The sequence below is a fragment of the Leuciscus leuciscus genome (assembly GCF_965113295.1).
Source record: "Leuciscus leuciscus genome assembly, chromosome: 2".
In the NCBI taxonomy this organism is placed as follows: Eukaryota; Metazoa; Chordata; class Actinopteri; order Cypriniformes; family Leuciscidae; genus Leuciscus; species Leuciscus leuciscus.
This window is the reverse complement of record NC_138726.1, coordinates 7622671-7639440: the sequence shown is the minus strand read 5'-3', so window position 1 is coordinate 7639440 and position 16770 is coordinate 7622671. Positions and strand designations below refer to the sequence as shown.

The window sequence follows — 16770 nt, the reverse complement described above, 5'->3', positions numbered from 1 at the left end:
AAAAACCAATATCGCGCTCGCACAGCTCATTTTCTCATGGGCGGGCCAAATTCTCTTTGCGGCCAAAGCAGAGAAAGGGGAGGTAACCTTTCCCCTTATGACGACATTCCCCTGATTCGCCCGTCTGAGCTATCATTTTCTCAAAAATACCCAGGGCTTGGTTTACACCCATCAAAATGTCTAGCCACTGAGGGAACATAGGCAGGCATTTTAATGTTAAAAAACCTCATAAAGTGAAATTTTTATGTCATGGGACCTTTAATGCCTTATACAAAGAAAGAGTGGGTTCAAAATACAATAAATCTTATAAATTACACTTGAAATATTGTTAAAATTGTAATTGTTATTGATTTACCTGTGAAAACTTTTTTTTTAAAATAGCAAAAAATATATTTACAAGGTAGATGTAAACAAAATATGAATAGGTCAATATAAGCCTTCTTATTAAATTATTTATTATTGTGTTTCGGTAGTGACAAATTTGGGCAGAGGAAAAATATTCCAAAACTTTCTGAAAATACAATATGATAATTAACTGCACAATTACTAAAAATGTGTACCTTGGATATTACAATTTGCATACATACAAAATTTGTGGGAAAAGACTATTTTTTTTCAAGATGTTTCCAACTCTGACTTAGAACCAATTCTGTAGAATGGCCCATATAGGACCCTTTAAAATACTGTCATGTTTCGATTCATGGTAGACACAGCTTTACCCACTGTCACATCTTACCCCACTCTCCCCTATGTAATATGATGCGTTATCAGCCTTTCACTAGCTGCCCATTTAGTGTGTCAGTACCTGGAAGGAGGAGGATCTCAGCTGAAGCCCCTCCTGCATGTTTTGCTGTAGCTGGTTCTGAATGGTGATCTTTTTCTCCTTAGTTAGAGTGGATATCGGAAAACTTCTGATCACAGCCTGTTCGCCAACTGCACACACACACACACACACACACACAGACAGAGATATAAACGCATAAATACAGCTCTCAGAGGTAAAACTCTATAAATAAAGAACTATAAACTGTAAGTTCAATTAAAGGATTCAAGCAAATTTAGGATCAACTTGGTTTCAATGTCAAACCCTGTGAGATGCAACTTGTGGCGGCAAATTTAAATATGCATAAAAACACATTATTTAAGAGCTACAGCAGAGGGTTTTATTTTCAACAACAACTTTCCCTCTCACAAAGCTATTGAATGTCTTCAAATGACTTGAAAGAGTGGCCTGGGCATTCTGGACAAGGACAGTTCACCCAAAAATGAATATCATCAAGATCATCATTTACTCTCCCACATGTCCTTTCAAAGCCATAAGCCATGACTTTGTTTAATCTTCAAAACAAAATGATTATTAAATATTTTTTATGAAACCTGAGAGGCTTCTCTCCCTCCATTGAAAATCCAAGTAACCAAAATGCAAAATATCCAAAAAGGTGAAAAAAAAGAAGCTGTTGTAAAACGAATCCTTATGAATAGAGCAATACAACCCAAGTCTTCTGAAGAGATGCGTTTGAATTATATGACGCACATATTTAATTTAGGCTTTTATCCAAACAGGAGGGTTATCATAAGTGTTGTTACCTAGTGGGTCGTGAGGAGTGCCTTTGAAAACGATACGGTAAGTGGTGAGGAAGAGTGCTCCCTCTGCTGGCAGGATGTGTGGTCCTCCCAGAAGACCCCCAGTGGCCTCCTCTCGACCGTCAGGGTCTAAGACCACCCGTAGCCCCTCGGACACCAGCTCCTCTCCAGGCAGCAGGGCAGGCCGCAGGATCTTGGGCTGGAGAAAAAGACCAGGAGCACATGCTTTGGTACAGAGACGATTATATTCACAACCCTTCTAGTAAACAGAAATATAAGGCCCTGTTTACACCTGGTATTAAGTTGCGTTCTGGTCGATCGGATCACAAGTGGACGACGCTAAATACAGGTGTAAACTTTAGACCACTTCCAGAGGTAGTGGAAAACACATTAGACCGGATTGCTTTCGTAGTGTAAACGCTCATGTGATCGAATGAACAGCTGCAAAATACCGCCTACTCTCCGCCTACTGATCTAATGCGTAAACACTATGGGAAGCACGCTAGCCAGACGGGATTTAAACATTGTCGGCTGAAGACCCAAGTTTGTTTTGAAGACGAAAAACGTACCAAGCACAATGTTCTCTCACCATTCCTGATTTCTAACACACTTGTGGCAGTCAGAGCAGAAACGAAATCTACAATGTATGGTTTTTCCGTAGTCTTTGGTCACGTTCATATGCAAATTGCGCAAGCTTTTTTTTGTCCATTAGATTGAAAGATCTGAACAAAAAAATATATATATATATTTTCCCGCCCTCGAAGAAATCAGGACAGAAGTGGTTGAAAGTGGACAAAAGAGTCGGATTAAAACACCAGGTGTAAATGTGAATGTGTCTCCCTCGTCTACTTGTGATCCGATCGACCAAAACGCATCCTAATACGAGGTGTAAACTGTAAGACTACACTGTTATGCAATTTGCACCAGCAAAAAAAGGCAAGTATTTGTGGTCTGGTTTTTGACAGATAACAAATGATTCTCTTGATGATGGAGTAAGCATAAATTATTAGGTTTAGTTCCAGGCACAGTAATCACACTCAAGCCTTGTGTGTTTACCACCAGAGAGACAAGCCATCAGTTTTTACACTGTCCAGACAGTTGTTCTGTCCAGGCCCTGTCCAGTGCCATTATCTAACTCATTAGTTGGATTCAGAAGGGTGACAAGAGCTGACACGGAGCCGACTTTAAAAAAAAACACAAAAAATTTGGCCATTACAGCAAGTACTTGTTATGTGGAAAACTGCGGTATTAGAAGAACAGTCCACTTCACACTGGGGATGCCAGTTGGGTTCTCCATCAGCCTCTTCCCTCGATTTGCACACTAGTAAACAATCAACCATGGTTTCTTTTTCTCTCGAAAAACAAACTTTGTACAGACAGCAGGACTTTATCCAGCTCAGAATTCTCTCTTCAACCAAAGCATCTCAGAAGCCCAGCACAAAAGACGGATTACTGTTTATACCTGATTTTATCATGTGTCTCAATTATTCTCCAGTGACCATTTATAATCAGCTTTTGACTCCATGACACATCACTTTCAGTTTGTTATTGAAGCCAGGCAGTATTTTCTGCAGAGAACGGTAACTTGTAAGTCAGATGCAGGGCTCTAGATTGCGACCATTTTTGGAGAATGTGCGAGTTAAAATTTGCATGGTTGGTCACGCACTCAATCGGTGTCTGCCTAATTGCACTTTCATTAATGGCCGTGAGCGGCGCATATTTTTTTCACCATGCATGTTAACCAATGAGTGCATTCACACCGGGCAGCGTCACGGAGCGTCACGTGAGCAGCAGTGAAGCGAGTCTAGCAGAGCTGCGCTGCTCACGCTCAATTAAAGAGAAAGCACTCTTGATGGACAAAACAAATGACTTCCCACAAGAAGTGATCCAAATGCACAGAATAAGCATGTCTAGTGTGTTTTAACAAGAACTGGAGTATGTCAGAAACAGAAAATGAAGAATCACAAATATTTATAGAAGATTTACCCATTTAAACTTGTTTTTAAATATTCAGTTTGGGTGAAAGTGTGGTGTATAAAAAAAAACCTACATTTTCTTTTAGTTTATCAATACACAGACAGGTTGCCTATATAGGCTCTAGCACTACCCAAATCAAACCCGAGTGTGCGTTTTTTATCCGTAGAGTTTGCTTTCTTGTAAACATATCTAAATATACACTGAACGATTCATTTGTGAATCTGACTGATCCGACTGCAGCTGTTCTTGAGTCAACAACTTACTGATTCAATGGCCTGGTCAAAAAGAGGCAAGATTATGCCAGATTATTAAAATATTAACGCAATTTTGCCTCATGTGACGTCTCTAAATTGTCTTGTATTTGTAGCCACATATTTGGCTTGACCTACACAAATGTATTTTTCATAATTTTTAAAACACTATATGGTATTTCACTTTGCACACTTGAATTATCAGTAACTTAAATTTATATTTTAGTTTAATGTTTTGATAGTGTATAAATTGTTTGGTAATAAAAAAAGTTTGCTTATTTGGAGACACACATATTAAATGTCTGCACTAATCTTTCTTATTAGTGTTGACTAATAACTAAATAATAAACATAGCTCATCAATCAGTACTTTTTTCTCATAGTACTTAAAGGGTTAGTTCACCCCAAAATGAAAATTATGTAATTAATTAATCACCCTGATGTCGTTCCAAACCCGTAAGACTTTCGTTCATCTTCGGTACACAAATGAAGATCTTTTTTATTGAAATGTGAGAGCTTTCTGTCCCTCCAATGACAGTCTACGCAACTACCACTTTCAAGCCCCAGAAAGGTAGTAAAGGCATCATAAAAGTAATCCATGCGACTCCAGTTGTTTAAACTCAATTTTATGAAGCTCGCGTTCTCGCAAAAACGTCTGCTCTCGCATCAACACAACACGCATGTGTCGTGGTGCTCATGTGAATGCTCATTGGAGATTAATATTTAGAAAATAAAGTGTTAAATTATGCAAGGAAAACACTTGCGTCACTTCATTAAATTGTATGTTAATTTTAAACCACTGGAGTCACATTGATTACTTTAATTATGTATTTATTACCTTTCTGGGGCTTAAAAGTTGTAGTTGCGACATCAAGGTGAGTAATTAATGAAAGAATTTTCATTTTTGTGTGAACTAACCCTTTAAGTACATTAAAAAAACAAGTTCTTTGGTACTTTTTAGTAACACTGAAAACGAGTACTTGTACGTTTACTGAGAAATATTTTATTAAGGTCTCTGTACTTTAACTCAAGTACTTGATTTGTGTACTTGGTCCACCACTGCACATCAGTGATAATAAATCTCCAGGTCAATGGTGAATGGTGGCAAAATGTTAATGCAATTACACATTTTATGCAATGTGTAAGTCTGCATATAATGCACAAAGCAGCTACTGCTATCAAGGAAACTAAAACATTTGAAGAGCAACTTCTCTGTGACCAAGAAAGCAAATCAAACGACATAGAAGCTTTGCGTAATTTTCACCAGTGGGGAAGAAGTTCTTACCTTATGAATGGGAGGCAGTCTTCTGCTTTCTCTATGAACCGCCTCTAGAGTCTCCATCTGCATTGCCACAATACCTGAACAAACAGATAAATACCTTGATACAGGAAACTTTCTGAACTGGTTAGGACATGGGGTGACGTACTTTTTCAGTTTAATAATGCTTAATATCTTGAATTGTCCTTGAACTTTAAACTGCATTTTTTTAATTGTATAATAATTGTCCATGCAGTTTTGACTACAAGGAATATTTGTGAAATAATAATAACAAGAGAGAACTGCTGAAATTAACTGTGAAAATGGTGAGCACTAACAGCATTTAAAAATACACTTGTATACAAGTACTGTATATGCATTTTAAAGGGGTGGTTGAATATTGTTTCACGTCTCTAACTTTAGTTAGTGTGTAATGTTGCTGTTTAAGCATAAACAACATCTGCAAAGTTACAATGTTCAAAGCAAAGGCAGATATTTGCTTTTAAAGAAATTGCTTTTTAAGGACTACAACAAACGGCTGGTAGAGACTACACGACATTCCTCCCAGGTTAGTGACATCACCAACCCTAAAATGTACATTAACCCCGCCCCCAGAACGCGATTTATAGATTATCAAGACAGAATATGCTAATCAATGACTAGAAGATAACTACACTTAAGCTACATAAATTCACCAACTAACCATTCAGAAATGTTGTCTACATGTTGTCACTTCTTCTTGAGTCTCTCCATCTTTCTGACTTCAGTTTGAACATAAAAGGCTAAAAGTTTTTGAAATTTTCAGTGCATGTCTGTGTGAGGTAAAAGGACATGAGCTGTGAAGCTCCGCCCTCTGTGCCGGGAGCAGCAGCTCATTTGCATTTAAAGGAACAGACACAAAAACGGTGCGTTTTTGCTCACCCTCAAAAAGTGACAACTTTAACATGCTATATAAAAATATCTGTGGGGTATTTTGAGCTAAAACTTCACATACACACTCGGGACACCAGAGACTTATTTTACATCTTGTGAAAAGGGCATTATACCACCCCTTTAAAAAAAAATCTTATTTATTTATGTCAATATACAGCTGTCAGCATGTTTTCGAGCCCTAGAAAAGTTGAAATAGTCTGACTGTGTCTGTATGTGTGCACACAGTGTTTTACCTGGAATCATACTGTGTAAGCTCTTGATATGGTCCTGGGTCACTCCACTCTCTGTGCACACTTTGTCAATGAAACGAGAGATGAATCTCCCCACAGAGTTGGCAACGTCACTGGTCTCAGAGTCTTCGAATCCACTCTCGGTGTCAAAGCTCTCGGCCACACTCCCTGCAATACTGTTTATTACATGACAATAATTATATTGCAGACTTCAACACAACACATCCAACAACAGCAATGGCACTCTCAATATTCTTAAAATAACACATTTAAGCATTTAAAGTGTAATTCTGCTGCTTTCATTTACCGACCCATCACAATTCAATGTCTGTTTAGTCTGTTCCACACAAATGGTCTGAAATCCCACTGTTAGGAAGTGGACGGCTCTGATTTCTCCTGGGCTTTAGTGCAGACTGTGCTAGTGGGAAAGTGATGTCACTCGCCAACTCCGTTTACAAATCAAGAGACCTGTTCCTGACATTTCAGGTGGGCAATATATCAAATCCTTTCCCCAATTTGCAGAAGAACAACTGTTCATTAAGTCATGTAAGAGATTATTACATTTTATTAAGAAAATCTGAGAGGCGTTTGCTCTAGCAGAACTGTTATGTGGGCCGTACAACTGGTTGCAAGGGTGTTCTGGGTCAAAAGAGGTCAACCCCTCAAATCTTGTTCTTCCAAAAGCCAAAAGAATACTTCCCTTGTCTGTGTCTCTCAGGCAATCTGCGACTGCGTGACGTATTTTTCTTCACCAGCACAGTCCGCTTATGTCCATGCACATCCGCATGCAGTCCGATCTTGTGCGAGGGCAACAGCAATGTGTGAATGACGGCGAACGTGTTCATCCAGTCACGGTTAATGACATATACTTTGAAAGGATTGCACACTTAACTGTGCGCGAGATGAAGCGGACACGGAAAAATTAAATGTACTAGGGCCTTAAATCAGAGTTTCTCATATGTGGGTTCACAAACCCCCTGTAGTTTTTGTACTTGATTAAAAGCTAATAATTCTTTCTTTTTTTTTTATGTAAAATTTAAATAAATAAATGGGGCTGCACAATAATTGCATTAAAGCTTAGTGCGATTACCAAATCCAAGGCTGTTATTTAATTAAATATAGTCTTCATTTTATTATTATAAATCAAAGGCTACAATTTGATTAAATATAGTCAGCATTTTATTATTATAATTAACAAATATTAATTTTTATTTGACATTACAATGCGATTTACAAAAGTCATTTATTTCTGTCTTAATTTTTTAATTAGTGTTTAAACATACTTCTACTACTACTACTAATTATTATTATTAATATCAATAATATTAACTCTTTCCCTACCAAAAAAAAAAAAAAAGATGCCAGCATTTTTGATCATTTTCACAAAATTGTATGGCCCCCAGAATATTTGGTGGTATAAATATCTGAAAATGCAAAAAATCTAAATAATGAACAGAGCCTCTGCATTTAAACAAACAAACTAGCTTCACGCGTTCTTTTTAATCAACACTTGACTGTGGGTAAGTTTAATCAATTTTAAACAAATTCCCCCCAAAGACTACAATGAGCACAAGCAATGCTTTTATCGCTTGTTTCTGCTCCTATTTTGCCTGTTTTGATCTGGAGATTGTGTACTTTTTCAGAAGATGCCTAATAGCGCCCCCTACCGTATAACAGTCAAATCATGGAAAGCTGGAAAATTCTGTCAATGGCAAGAGAGCGTTGTCTCATAAATTATGGAAAATTCTGTCAATGGTGTGGAAAGAGTTAACAAAAAAGTCTATAATTATCATTGACATCAAAGAACCGAGAACATGCAAATGTGTTGTAATGAAATATTCACTTAAAATCTCAGGGGGTACTTCAAGTAAATATTTTATGTCTAAGGTGTTCGGCTGACGGAAAAGTTTGGGAACCCCTGCCTTAAAGGATTTATTGTCTGGCAGGTGAAAATGATCAAGTCTGATTGCTTAGAGAAATAAAAGCATACCTCTCCTCAACGAAAGACATAATTTGAGGAGTCTTTTAGAAAAATCCCTAATCCTACATGTAAGCAAAAGTACGATTAATCGATTGCCTTATCAAAGACCACTAACTAAACAGAAAAAAAAAAGGGGGAAAGAAAAATGGTGAAATCTGAGACAAAAAGCACTTAAAACTCTCAGTGTGCAGTTATTGGCCTTGAAAAATGACTGAGAGGAAGAGAAATGGACAGGAGGAAGGAAAGATCCACTCTGGAGATGTGGATTTGGCCAAACATCACCCATTTTGACTATGAAGCCTCCCAAAACTCACACATATTATTATTATTACTACAAAGCTCTATCTCTCCTGCTCTCCCTCCATCTTTTCTTGGCTGTTTGTGGAGGGAGCACTCAGACATATCCAACTCATTTCAGCAGAGCAACACTCAGGCTACTGGAGAAGGATGTGGTGTATAACTGGATAGGACTCCTGAGGTCCTACACCAGGCTTACTTCTCCTTACATTTCTGCTCATTGACTCAATCAACTGTATAATTTTCTCTGAGACGCTGAGAAACAATCAGGTTTATTTATACTAGAATGTGTATTTCGCAACCAAGGTGAAAGGACAACCGTCAGCCCCTGCAGTGCGTCTTTTCCATTTTAAGTGATCTATGCCAGATGGACTTGAGCACCAGTGACCTGCAAAAGTGTTCAGACCCGTAACCAATTCTCTCACATTACAGGACTACAAATGACATATTGAAATTTTGCTTTTCTGTGACATTTTTATTTCAGCTCACTGAAATTGATTTGAAATATTTTCAAATGTTTATGTAATATTATAAGACAACTTAAGCCTGAAATATGCAGTTTGCATAAGTATTTTCACATTTTTAAGAACCACCTCTGGCAGAATCATCTCTGAATTAAACACTTTTTTCCACAGATTAGCTTCAAGTTGGTCAAATGTCACTGGTGCAACAATTTTCAAATAGTGCCACTAGTTTTCAACTCTACTGGTGTTTTACTTAATATTATGCATTATAATTTTAAACAATGCACATTGCTGTAGCATGATGCTACATCCTCATATTTCACTGTATTTACTGTATTTATGAGTTGGGTGCAGCACAAATTTGCTCAGATTTCAGATCTCATTTGAGAACAAAATATTCCATTACTATTGTGTCTTTTGGCTTATTTTGTTTCATCCTCATAAACACCTGATATGAGCTGCATCTGTACTGAACTCTGTATCTCCTTCATACATGATCGCTGACCTCTATGTGGGTTCTCCTTGATCGCACAGAGTGTTTGGAGTGACGACCTTTATTAATCAGTATCTGGGAGGTTTGATTTAGAGATTTTGACTTCCTGATTAGGACACCACAAAACACATATTACCTAATTTATGCATTTTTTCCCCCTTTAGCTTTAACATCAGATTCACAACTTGCACAATGATCCATTAACTGAGGGGATTTTATGTGGAGAAAATGTGGAAGATATTTAAATCATTTGCAGGTGGAGGTCAATTGTAAGGCAAATGAGTGAGCATACGTAACTTTAGTTTTATTGTATTTAGTTTTATTTTAAAAGCCTGTTTTGTAATAAAATGGCACATTAAATTAATTATTTTGAGTTTAAGAGCTTGGAAAACAAAGCTTGAAACAAAATGTTAGAGTGTGTTCACAATTGGTTTGAATAAAATAAATTCTGCGTTTCAGTTGAATAAGTGAAATCCGAACGCTGGTGCGCAACAAACAAGCAAACAAGTTCTAAACAACCTCTGGTTCGGTTCAACTATAACATGATCGCAACACGGAGCAAATACATTAAAACCAATCAAAAAACAGGACGTGATGTCACAAGAGGCAACCCTAAAAAGAACAGAATGCTCAAGCATACCTGTTTTTTCTCGTCATGAGCAATGTTGCCCATTACAGTTCGGTAAAGGCGTAAGAAACAGCGTCTCTATGCAGGAGATCTTCATTTGTGTGTGTGACGGAGGAATGCATGTCTCTGTTTTGACTCCTTTACACATTTTATAAGCTCTTCACAAGTTTTCAGCTGGTAAAAAAATACTATAATATGTACACACATACAATAAGCGAGTTTAGCCCAGCACACAGCACTGTTTTGGATGTTCGGTAAGTTCTATTGGAAAATATACGTCATAAAAGCTAGGGGTTTTTTTTGTTGTTGTTTGATATTTTTAGGTTCGGTCTTAAAAATGACAGTGTGAATGGATAGCAAACAAGGACTAAATGTATCCATTTCTTTTTTGGTCCGGACCAAAAGAACCAAGGGAACCAAACAAGTGCGAACACACCCTTAAGGTGATGATACACTGGGCAACTTTTTGAGCAATGTTGCTGGGCAATGTTACCAAGCGATTGTTGCTTGGCCACTTTACCATTGAGAATGGGCAACAAATTTCTATCAGGATAATTTAGATCGGTCGTGGGCCCTGTGTCTCACCTGGTTGCCCATTGCCGACAACACTGCTCAAAAAGTTCCCCAGTGTATCATCACCTTTAAAGTCGCATCTGTGATTCAGTAAAGTGAGAGAACATGTTCTGTGATGCACTGTAGAAGCAAGTCTCTTGCCTGTTTGTGAGGATGCTGTTGCTGCCGCTCTCCCAGTCAGCTGCAGGATTGGAGCGCAGCAGCTTGTTTTTACTGGTGTCCAGTGGTACGAGCAGGTAGACCATCAGGCTGGCGTAGTGGATGGCCTGGCTGAACACTGTACTCTCCTCGTTCTTCACCAGCTCCTGTTGCTTCTCTTTGCTCAGACTGGGCCAAGCACGCAACTGCTCTGCTGCGAGGTCCATAGCGGTCCGTTCTGACTCACTGGATGCGTTGGACAATGTACTCTGTTCCTGATGAAGAGATGGGATCCAGGGTTAAACGATATCCCTTTTCTACTGAAATGGTGTCAGAGTCGGTGCTCGCTAAGATTTGTGTGGACCTTTATCAAAACCAACATCCTAATTGACAATGATACAACGTAACATATTCATAAACAAGCCACACCAGTCTTTGTTTACAAGCCTTACTTCAAATAAGAGTTCTTGTTTTTATTATCTTTTTATAACTAATAAACATAACTGCAATCATGAATCACATAAAATATCAATGTTGAAAAGGTCAGTCATGAAAAAGATTGTCCGAGATCAAGATAAGGAGAAATATAGTTTGATAACACAAATTCTTAGAAATGTAAGAATTTCATGGATGGCTGTATGGATGGGTGGGTGGGTAGGTGGATGTATGGGTGGGTGGGTAGATGGATGTATGGGTGGATGGATGAGTGGGTGGGTAGATGGATGGATGGATAGATAGATAGATGGATGTATGGATGTATGTATGGATGGGTGGGTGGTTAGGTGGATGAATGGGTGGGTGGGTAGATGGGTGTATGGATGGATGGATGGATGGGTGGGTGGATGGATGGGTGATGGTGGGTAGATGGATGGATGGATGAGTGAGTGGGTGTGTGGGTGGGTGGGTGGGTGGGTAGATGGATGAATGGGTGGGTGGGTAGATGGATGAATGGGTGGGTGGGTGGATAGATGGATGGATGGGTGGGTGGGTGGGTGGATAGATGGATAGATGGATGGATGAATGGGTGGGTGGGTGGGTGGATAGATGGATGAATGGGTGGGTGGGTGGGTGGATAGATGGATGAATGGGTGGGTGGGTGGATAGATGGATGAATGGGTGGGTGGATGATGGATGGATGGATGGATGGATGGATGGGTGGATGGGTGGATGGATGGGTGGGTGGGTGGATGGATGGGTAGATGGATGAGTGGGTGGATGGATGGGCGAGTGGGTGGAAGGATGGGTGGGTGGGTGGATGGATGGATGGGTTGGTGGGTAGATGGATGGATGGATGAGTGGGTGGGTAGATGGATGTATGGGTGTGTGGGTGGGTAGATGGATGTATGGGTGTGTGGGTGGGTGGATGGATGTATGGGTGGGTGGATGGATGTATGGGTGGGTGGGTGGATGGATGTATGGGTGGGTGGGTGGGTGGGTGGGTGGATGGATGTATGGGTGGGTGGGTGGGTGGGTGGGTGGGTGGATAGATGGATGGATGGGTGGGTGGATAGATGGATGTATGGGTGGATGGATGAGTGGGTGGGTAGATGGATGGATGTATGGATGGATGGATGGATGGATGGATGGGTGGGTGGTTAGGTGGATGAATGGGTGGGTAGATAGATGGATGGATGGATGGGTGGGTGGGTAGATGGATGGATGGGTGGGTGGGATTAATGGATGAATAGGTGGGTGGGTAGATGGATGCATGGGTGGATGGATGGATGGATGGATGGGTGGGTGGATGTATGGGTGGATGGGTAGATGGATGAGTGGGTGGGTAGATGGATGTATGGGTGGGTGGGTGGGTAGATGGATGTATGGGTGGGTAGATGGATGTATGGGTGGGTGGGTGGGTAGATGGATGGGTGGGTGGATGGATGGATGGGTGCGTGGGTGGATGGATGGATGGATGATGGATGGGTGGGTGGGTAGATGGATGGATGGATGAGTGAGTGAGTGAGTGAGAGGGTGGGTAGATGGATGTATGGGTGTGTGGGTGGGTGGGTGGATGGATGGATGGGTGGGTGTGTGGATGATGGATGGATGGATGGATGGGTTGGTGGGTAGATGGATGGATGGATGAGTGGGTGGGTAGATGGATGTATGGGTGTGTGGGTGGGTAGATGGATGTATGGTTGGGTAGATGGATGTATGGGTGGGTGGATGGATGGATGGATGGATGGGTGGGTGGATAGATGGATGTATGGGTGGATGGATGAGTGGGTGGGTAGATGGATGGATGGATAGATAGATAGATGGATGTATGGATGTATGTATGTATGTATGGGTGGGTGGGTGGTTAGGTGGATGAATGGGTGGGTGGGTAGATGGGTGTATGGATTAGGGATGTCAACGATTAATCGACGATCGATTAATTGTCGATAATACATTTAATCGATACAACTTATCGATCATCGATTAAGCAGGTCTTCATGCGATAGCTCACCCGCGAAACATGTAAAGCGAGCGCCCCGGAGTTATGTTTGGGACCATTTTACACCTTCATCATGACTATAAGTTTGCGTGTGCATTAGCAGCCTTTTGTTTTGTGCAAATGTAAGTTGTAATACTGTTTATTTTGTGTATGCCTATCCATATCTGATTTATCTCATATTGGATGCATTTGGTTAAGAATTAACTCTGTAGTAAAGCGTCAGCTTCAGCGCGCGCAGCTCAAACGGCAGTGCACGACTAATAATGACTATTGGGACTGTAATATTACATAACATTATAAAGAGAACAATATTGTAATAAAACATTGTGAATTATTTGGGTTTAGTTGCCGTGTCGCGTTGCTCCAGGAAGAGCGCGTCCACAACATGAGTAGTTCTGAATGAATGGCACGTAACTTAGTTCAAGTTCACTTGTGCATGAATTTGCGTCATTTTGTGCAGATATAATTTGTAATATTATGTTTATTTTGAATATATCTGATTAATCTCATATAGGATGCGTTTCTTTTAGATAAATAACGTGCTAGCAAAGTGCTCCAGTTTAACGGTAGCAGATTCATTCAGCGCGTCCACAACAGTGGGTAGATGGATGAGTGGGTGGATGGATGGGCGGATGGGTAGATGGATGGATGGGTTGGTGGGTAGATGGATGGATGGATGGATGAGTGGGTGGGTGGGTAGATGGATGTATGGGTGGGTGGGTGGGTGGGTAGATGGATGTATGGGTGGGTGGGTGGGTGGGTAGATGGATGTATGGGTGGGTGGGTAGATGGATGTATGGGTGGGTGGGTGGGTGGGTAGATGGATGTATGGGTGGGTGGGTGGGTAGATGGATGTATGGGTGGGTGGGTGGGTGGGTAGATGGATGTGTGGGTGGGTGGGTAGATGGATGTATGGGTGGGTGGGTGGGTAGATGGATGTATGGGTGGGTGGGTGGGTGGGTAGATGGATGTATGGGTGGGTGGGTGGGTGGGTAGATGGATGTGTGGGTGGGTGGATAGATGTATGTATGGGTGGATGGATGGATGAGTGGGTGGGTAGATGGATGTATGGACGGATAGATAGATTGATGGATGTATGGATGTATGTATGGATGGGTGGGTGGGTGGGTGGTTAGGTGGATGAATGGGTGGGTGGGTAGATGGATGGGTGGATGGGTGGGTAGGTGGATGGATGGGTGGGTGGATGGGTAGGTGGGTGGGTGGGTAGATGGATGAATAGGTGGGTGGGTGGGTAGATGGATGTATGGGTGGGTGGATGGATGGATGGGTGGGTGGATGGATGGGTAGATGGATGAGTGGGTGGGTAGATGGATGAGTGGGTGGTAGAAGGATGAATGGGTGGGTGGGTAGATGGATGGATGGGTGGGTAGATGGATGTATGGGTGGGTGGGTAGATGGATGTATGGGTGGTTGGATGGATGGTTGGGTGGGTGGTTGGATGGATGGTTGGGTGGGTGGTGGATGGATGGATGGATGGATTAGACCAGTAAAAAAGTTGACTTCAAGACTTTACCTTGATCTTGGCAGTGATGAGTTGCTTGTCCTCAGGGGCAGTGAGGTAAAGCGCTCTGATCTGGTTTTGCACCTCAGAGTAGAAGGTGGCCTCCCAGAACTGCTGATTGGTCCAGATGGGATGGTCTTGTATGCAGGTGTAGGCAAACTGATCCACCCCAGCTGCCAGTTTCTGTAAGCAAGAAGATGGATCAGCGGGCAACACAATGTGAAGGAAAGTCTGGCCGACTGCTAAGATAAACATAGTGCCTGCTACTGTCTACAAAACAGGTCAGATCAGCCGAGCTCAGGTCCTCACAGCTCATGAAACCAACTGGGCTGTAGAGCGCTTGTAAAGGAGTCTATTAAAAAGCATGGTGAAAACAGGAAAGTAACACACTGTTGCCAAAGGTTTTAGGAGCAATCAGTCATTTTTAGTGGTCATAATGTTCTCAACACATACAGTAGGCCTAGGCCTCATACAGAGAGAGATTGCAATGCAAGACTTTGAAAACATGACCATAGTGTTATTCTGTGCGCTCCGACGGAAACCATATCACATGTGGGCTGCTTACTGACTCTAAAGGACATCTGCTAAAGTTATGAAGGCTCTACTTATTGTATTTGCACATCCGGAGCTTTGCGGATCACACACCATGCATGACACCTTTCTCACTTTCCATTGGTCTGTAAAGCTCACACCTCAGATTAGGTTACCATCTGAAGTCTTCCTCTCAAAACCCATACAATATTATGACAAACTGTCTTTGCTACTTAGTTTCCCTACAACTTACCAAACCACAATCACAAGTGAAATGACGGATGGAAAGAGGGAAAGAGAAAAAAATCAGGAGCAATGGAAAGATGGAGAGAAACATAATAATCAAGAACAGATTCTGGCTATGTTTCAATTAGCAAACTTTACTAGGCACTGTAGCATGTAGAAAAACAGTTTGCTAGTATAGGGTGATATTACCATGTACTTAAATTACATTATAATACCATAGAAACCGTTGGTGCATACTGTGCGTGTTTAAAGTGCTAGCATGTTGCTAAATTCATTTTTAGTTTACACAAGTATTTGCATGTGAAATCTGCATACAAACATTTGCATTACCATATCTTCGACTTGTAGACAACTCTGTATAATTCTCTCTTCCCCTTCTTCTTGAATCAGTTTCTGGTTCAAACATGGCTAAATAAAACCAATATTTCCACTTGCCATTTTGTAGCATTTACAAAAGTTGACCGAGTGGATCAGGTAGTCCGAGCTTCTGTGACTGAGTGGAATATTTAGCATATACAGGTGGAATTTAAGAGAACCATCAAACCCCTTTTCTATTTCCCAACAACTTCTGGGTAATGTTATATAATCAAGCATGCATGGATCCAGTGGAAATAGTACACCAACTGGAGATCTTAGCATAATGTTTTTAACATTACATAATGTGGTGCGCACTAAATGCAATATTGCATTCTATTTACGAGACAGCATGCAAACAAGGACACAACCTCTGAAATCGTTTCACGATAACCTCAACTTGAGAATAAATCATAACCCCCAATCCTGTATGTCTGTCAGCCGTTTCACAAGTACACACAATATATGCATTTTTCCTTAAGTATGGCCCTCGATCACTGGGAAATTACAAGCACTGACATTAATGTGAAGGTTTGTTTGGACAGTTTATCTTTCCCTATGTAGCCTGGAATGTCTAATATGCATTTCAACACCACGAGACCCTATAATAGAGACTGGCCCATGTCAAGCTGTGCTGATAAATCCAGTTCATCTATAATTTTTTGCAGAGATAGCTAAAGCTGGCCAGGTTAAAGCTTTGAGGGCTTGCATGTATTATTGGCCGGTCTAGACCCCATTTCCTAAAGGCTGACATACAGATGGAGCTGAGTGAAAAAGGGGCAAGAATTGCAGCAGGAGGAACAGTGCTGTTGTTATTGCAGGATGCGGACCAGGAACACACTGCCAGAGATGTATTATTTGTCTTCAACATGGT

General features: G+C 41.0%; 1 protein-coding gene across 2 annotated transcripts in view; it reads right to left on the bottom strand.

The window, feature by feature from the left end:
- The window catches only part of sbf2 (SET binding factor 2), a 132719-nt gene that overhangs the window by 30541 nt on the left and 85408 nt on the right, over positions 1-16770 (bottom strand). For both annotated transcript variants that reach the window (XM_082161344.1, XM_082161345.1), the window contains exons 18-23: positions 14778-14948; positions 10810-11081; positions 6236-6408; positions 5097-5170; positions 1588-1783; positions 806-933 (exon numbers count right to left, since the gene is read on the bottom strand). In XM_082161344.1, the coding sequence (XP_082017470.1) occupies positions 806-933; positions 1588-1783; positions 5097-5170; positions 6236-6408; positions 10810-11081; positions 14778-14948 (1014 nt within the window). The remainder of the gene's footprint in view (positions 1-805; positions 934-1587; positions 1784-5096; positions 5171-6235; positions 6409-10809; positions 11082-14777; positions 14949-16770) is intronic.